Source organism: Hippocampus comes, unplaced genomic scaffold, assembly GCF_001891065.2.
Source record: "Hippocampus comes isolate QL1 unplaced genomic scaffold, H_comes_QL1_v1.1 scaffold97, whole genome shotgun sequence".
Taxonomy (NCBI): Eukaryota; Metazoa; Chordata; class Actinopteri; order Syngnathiformes; family Syngnathidae; genus Hippocampus; species Hippocampus comes.
In genome coordinates this window covers 1-6,475 of record NW_017806172.1, presented here as the reverse complement: position 1 = coordinate 6,475, position 6,475 = coordinate 1, and the positions used below count along the sequence as shown (strand labels likewise).

The 6,475-nt window shown below is 48.6% G+C and overlaps 1 protein-coding gene across 1 annotated transcript; it reads left to right on the top strand.

Annotated features, from left to right (window-relative positions):
- The first annotated feature begins 1,241 nt into the window (after positions 1-1,241).
- plxdc2a (plexin domain containing 2a) lies at positions 1,242-6,140 on the top strand. Its single transcript, XM_019896296.1, has 11 exons — positions 1,242-1,382; positions 1,454-1,523; positions 1,609-1,731; positions 2,064-2,182; positions 2,260-2,359; positions 2,715-2,810; positions 2,982-3,063; positions 3,183-3,243; positions 3,618-3,846; positions 4,592-4,743; positions 5,496-6,140. Exons 1-11 carry the CDS (start codon positions 1,242-1,244, stop codon positions 5,709-5,711), a joined length of 1,389 nt encoding a protein of 462 aa, XP_019751855.1. The 3' UTR covers positions 5,712-6,140.
- The last annotated feature ends 335 nt before the right edge of the window (positions 6,141-6,475 follow it).

The window sequence follows — 6,475 nt, the reverse complement described above, 5'->3', positions numbered from 1 at the left end:
CAGAGCTTCGTTTTTATCATGAATACATAAATATTCAAATGCGTATGAGGGCGTGAATATGAAAAGCCATCGATTTTCAAACTTTTGCAAATATTAGTGACAACCCCCTCATCAGTCAGTCATTCATGTTGTGTTTCATTTAAAAAATGCAATGTACTAAAATTCTATGCAAATCCATAAACATGAATTCAACTCACAAAACTATGAACCATGATTGTTTATATTATACGTGCTCTATAAGAAGGCTACAAATGATGAAATGCAACTTTTTTTTTTTTCACGATAATGCATCCTGTTTTCCTTCAAGCCTCCACGTCACAGTGCAATTCAAGCACTGCCTGGCCACAAACAGTAGCTCATTGATGATTTAGCATGTGACAAACCCACGACTGCAGCAGCAGCAGCAGCAGCAGCACCCATGGGTGCCCCGCATTGCTGGTGTGAAGAATGTGCGCAGTCTGCCTTCTTCCCCCTGGTCTGCGAAGAGCAAAGTGAGTCCCCCACCGGCAGCGGCGTGATGGCCGTGAGCGAAGCATGTGGGCCTCCGCGTGAATGACGCTTCCACGGATCACGCGCGTTCATGGAGAGCGGCGCCTTGAGATACAACCGACTTGACTTTGGAGTTTTTCGAGATGTTTTTTTTTTGAATGGCCAGACCTATCACGTTCTTGCTACGTTTGTAAAACACACACAGACACAAAGCGCAGTAATGTCTTGTGTTTGCACTCTCAGGTTCGAGCCAGGCAACATCAACTGACACGGAAAGCCCTCCCAACCCCCCCGAGAGTGAGAACAGGGGGAAGAGGTGGCCGTCCAGGCCCACGTCCCAGACCCCCGGCTGGGCCGCGGATCCCGGCGGCCTTTCCGGGGACCGGCACCGCCCGGAAGAATCGGACCTGTTGGAGGAGGGGCATGACAACTCCACGGAGATTGTGCCCCCCGCCCCCGCCTGCAAGACTTTAGAACAGAAAAATGGAGCTCATGGCGACACAGGAAAGCGTCTGGCTCCTCACTACGATATCAGCAGGAACATTCATTTCATAGGAAATGACATCCACAAATGAGTTTACCCTATCAAAGGAGTTGGGAGTATTTTCATGGTGTGGCCGCTCGAGAGTGCCTCGTTGTAACCCTAACCCCCCCCTCGGTGTGGCGTATCAAATTTGGAAAAATTGGAGTCCATGTTGAGAAATAGCAAGTTATTGTTGATCATGATTCATTTCCTCCATCTGGGCCAGAACATGGATCACGTCTACTACACGTCGAAAATCATCGGGCCCGGCGACGCGGGGGCCGCAGACGCGTGGGTCAACACGGAGCTGGCCAACAAGGACGAGTGGAAGACCTCCGGCTTCCTGTCCGCCGCGCGCTGCCGAGCTGAGGTACGACATCTTCGTCGCGCACGTAAAATGCCGTCGCTCTTTTGACACGGTGACGCGTGCGTCTCTTCCAGAGAGTGAATCTTTCCTTTGATTTTCCGTTCTACGGTCACACGTTGAAGGAAGTCACCGTGGCAACCGGAGGCAAGTATACTCGCCCCAACCGGCCCGCTTCGTGAGGTCCGGCTTCTGTGAAGAGTACAAAGAAGTGGATCGTTTCCCCGGACAGGCTTCATTTCCACCGGCGAGCTCATCCACCGCTTGCTCACGGCCACCCAGTACGTCGCGCCGCTCATGGCCGACTTCGACCCCGCCCTCTCCGGCGACGCCTCCGTCTTTTACTTTGATAACGGTGAGAAGATCGCTTCTTTAGGATTCGAATGGATGGTCTGACACAAATCTGTTTTAGTTTGGAAATGTATTTAGAAATCCATGTCATTTGCATTTTGGACGTCACGTTTTTGATATGGAAAACCCGTCTCATTTGAAACACGTTTATTTTGTACAGATGACTTTTGTATGATTGAGTTTTCACGTGGAAAATGATTCCTGTGTTATGTCAGTGTTCATCCAGTCATGCGCACACGTTTTTAGGAGGGGGGGGGGGGGGGGAAATGATCGCCCTCTGTCTTCTGCATTCGCTATAAAATGTGTTGCTTGTGCCGTGCGGTGCCACCGTGCCAGGTTCCGCCCTGGTGGTGCAGTGGACGCGCCTCCACCTGCAGGACAAGCCCCAATCGGGCGCGTTCACCTTCCAAGCTGCTCTGCACAGCGACGGCCGCATCGTCTTCGCCTACAGAGAGGTGAGCGCCATCTTCATCTTCTTTTCCTTGAGTTTGTTTTTTTTTTTTTGAAGCAGCATTTTTCCCCTCCCTTGTAGATTCCTGTTGACATCAGAGACATCAGCAGTGAGAATCACCCGGTCAAAGTGGGCCTGTCGGACGCTTTCGTGGTGCTTCACAAGATCCAGCAGATCCCGAGTGAGTACGACTCGCCGTGGTGGCTTTTGTCATTTGCTCACACATGATTTTTTTTTTTTTTTGGGGGGGTTGTTATCTTGCCAGCACAAAGATAAGACGTTTGTTGCCCCCCCCCCACCCCCTTTATCTTGACAAAAAGCAAAGCAACGGAACCTTAAGGCCTTGGCCTTAAATAGATCACCAAAGGTCAAAGTCGTGAGATTGAAACCCATTTGCAACAAACCACATCAAGTCACATATCTGTCCCTTTTTTTTTTTTTTTTTTGCCAATACACACTCATCAGATGACGTAGTTACCCCGCCCCACCCCCTCCCCAGAAAAAAAATCCACTTCCCATGATCTTGTATTTGTCAGATTTGCGACGGAGAACCATTTATGAGTACCACAAGGTGGAAATTCTCAAGTCCAAAATCTGCAACGGCACCACGATAGAGATGCTCCCTCTCCCAAGTAAGTCAAGCCAACTCAGAAAAAAAATCGAACCAAAGTTCAACACTGAAAATCATGCCGCGTGAAAAAGTCTTGACGGAGATGAATTGGATTTCCGTTCACTTTCAATGGGAAAGACGATTTCCATTTGTGATTGTGTGTGTGTGTGTGTGTGTGTGTGTTGGTCCTCAGCGTGCCTGCAGTTCTCCAGCTGTGCTCCGTGTGTCACTTCTCAGATTGGCTTCAACTGCAGCTGGTGCTCCCGCTTGCAGAGGTCAGATGGAAAAGCACACACAGCACATGGCCTTGGGAATGTGGACCGTTCCTCGCCATCCGCGTCACCACGTCAACCTTTTTTGTGGGGGCGGGTGGGGGGATTTTGTTTTGTTCCAGATGCTCCAGCGGCTTTGACCGGAACCGCCAGGACTGGGTGGACCACGGATGCCAGGACAAGGTTGGCATTTGCTAGTTGAGACGTGGGATTATTTGGGGAAAATACTTGGGAACATCCACCTTTACGATATTGCTCCGTTGCCCCATCAATACTTCAAAATGTGGCGCCGGAGGTACACGCTACGCAAATGCCACATCGTCCTTTAGTGATATGTGGCGCAAGTATTTTATTGCTACTTGGCCGATTTCGTCTACTGCGGTGGTGGCCTGGGACGTAGCACCCTCGATAAATGGACAAAGCGCCCGCTTCAAATTTGGTGGTGATTAGGCTTTGAGGAGAAGCTCAAGTGTGACCCCCAAAAACTGACCAAAATCCTCTGAAAGATGGAAAAGGAAGTGCTCTGAATATTTTAGCCTTACATGTGCCACCTCCAGAGACGAGATCTCCGTTGCCTGAGAGTCCTCGACATCACAGACACATCATCGCGCCGGCTCACGCCGGGGCCCACCGCCGTCGTGGCGTCGGCGGCGACGTCGGCGCAGCGGAAGACCTCCGGCCCGACCGCCGTCCCTCTTGGCAAAACCTCCCCTGCCGCAAACCAGCCGCCGGGGAGCGGCGGGAAGGACGCGTCCGGCCCTTCTTCCTCCACCGGCCCGCCTGCAGGTCTGTGTCACAATTTGATTTGACTTTTTAAATTCAGAGACCCCCACCAAACATTTCTTTGCTTCTGAATACAAGGGAACAAACTAAAGTGTTTTGAGAGCATCGCTACTCTTACAACCTCGTATGATCACTTTTACCTTCGATAAAGTGGACCCCAATATAGATGTGGTTCCGCACCTGCAGATTGACACTTTCGCATGTTTATTTTTTTTTTTCCCCAACACTTCAAAAAATAGTTATTTTGGTTTTTTTTTTGGCAGGGGGTTAGCACCCCCAGTTACAGGGCTTCCTCTTTGTGTGGGACATCATCATCACACCATGCTAGTTGTGATATTTTCATGTTAAGACGTGTGTGTGTGTGTGTGTAATTGTGCGGTGAGTTTGGGGGGGGGGGGGGTTGTTGAGCTATTTGCCAGTACTCTGTTAGCACATAGTTGAGTGTATACAGCGCCATGTTAAATACTGCATAGTGTCCTCAACGTATGTGCGGCTGTGCGGCCGCAATGCGCTTGGCTCACAACATGGAGGACAGTCATTTAGAAGCCCCCCCGCAGAGGCTATTGTTGATCGCCACGTCAATGTGATGTTCTCTTGTGTTGTTAGTTTGGCGAAAAAGGCCAACTTGATCAGAACTGTTATTGAGTTGAATGTATGCCCTCATTTGTCGATGACGCCAAAATGGGCATTTCGCACAGATGAGGAATGTCAGTCATAACAATACTTTTCCAAACGTGTGCTTTCACAGCGGGCGGCGAGGACGAGGACACGGGCCAAAGGGAGCAGGCGGGTCTACTGGCGGGCGTGGTCGTGGTCTCGGTCGTCATGGTGACGGGCATCCTGGTGTCCGTCTACGTGTACAATCACCCCACGTCGACCGCCAGCCTCTTCTTCATGGAGGTCTGTACGACTAAACATCTCATTTCATTTTATTATCGACACTTTCTTCCTCATGTGTGTGTGGTCGCGCGGTTCGAGGCAGATGGCGATGTCTATTAAATGTTTCTCCACTTAGATTTGCCCTAATTTGATTGGAATTGGGCAAAAAGTCCAGGAGAAGGTCATTTGTGAAGGACCACAGAAAAAAAGACTAAAATGGCAGACTTCATGTCCTGTTTCAGGCATGGGCTAATTGGACAATTTTGTGGGTCAACTCATGATGGAAACTGGCTTTTGGTGATGAACCTTCCAAATATTCCTGGCAGTGCTGTGAAAAAAAAAAGATAGCAAATGCTCACTAAAAGGACTCTAAAATGGCCACTTTCATAAATCAAAATGGAAGACTGTTTTTTTTCAAGCATGGCATCTTAAGTCTATTTTGTTTGAGTCGACTCCTGGCAGACATTTCGACCAAATGTCATGTCCACAAGTGAAATTTGCTTCATAGCCAAATTTTAAAATAGGATGCCAGGCATTGGACCAAATAGACATTTTCATCAAAACGTTTCGAAAATGGCCGTTGCTCACAAAAATGAATTCCTTCATGTTTTCAGGGAACGGTTCACGCAACTTTTTTTGTGCATCTACTCCCGATAGCTATGCCGACCAAATTTCACGACGCTGTGGGAAACCGAGTTTGGGGACTGAGGTCACAAATGGCGTCAGCGCAGTTTGAATTCAACACCCGACACCTTCCATGTGCTTGTGTGCAGCGGCGACCGGCCCGTTGGCCCACCATGAAGTTCCGCCGCGGCTCAGGCCACCCTTCTTACGCCGAGGTGGAGCCCCCGGGCGTGGACGGAGACGGCGCGGCGGTCATCGACCCCAAGCAGTCGTTCGTCATGGCCATCAGACGAGAGAGCGAGCAGAAGGAGGGCTTCATCGTGCCTGACCCGAGGGAACGCTTCCTCTGCTCCGGGACCTCTTAACCTGGACTACCACTCCCAGAATGCTTTGGGATGAAAGCTCTTTCTTACATTCAATACCTCTGTGAGGAAACATGAGTATTTTTTTGATGCAGACTTTGCCTTTGCCAGTGGACTGCTTTAATGTGATTTGCAAAGACAAATACAGACTGACTTTCTGGCCAAGATCGCTGTTATGTGTCAGCGTTCTCTCCCGGAGAAACTTCTTTCCGATGATGGAATGTCTTCACCCAGCGGTGTCATTTCCTCTTTTCCAAAATACAAACAAAATTCCTCACGTTGTCCGCCTTCCATGTGCAAGGTTCAAAAGGTCTTCGCTGCCATTCATCTTCAAGCATGCCTTTATTTTCAACTGATTACTGTATTCCACTTTACAGTTATGTACACTAATATGACATATCGACATGGGGGAGTAAAAATATGCATTGCTTTTTTTCTAGACTGTACTGTGATGAAAATGTTCTCAAAAATGAAAGACAAATTTGCTCTGTTTTGAAGTCTTTTCTTTCTAGTGAACAAAAATAGCAGAAAGGCAGGCATCTGTAAAAACAAAAAAGGCACGGCCGGAGTCCTTGATCCTCAAATTAGCTTTTGTTGTCTTCTGAAAAATATTGAAAGGAAACAAAAAAAAAAAAAAATTCAAATGCTGTATTCTTCCATTCATTTTCAACACGGCTTATCCTGAACAGGGTCGCGGGGAGTTGCTGGAGACTATCCCATTACTATTTAGCTGGAAAAAAACGACCATGTATAGGAAGTCGTTTTTA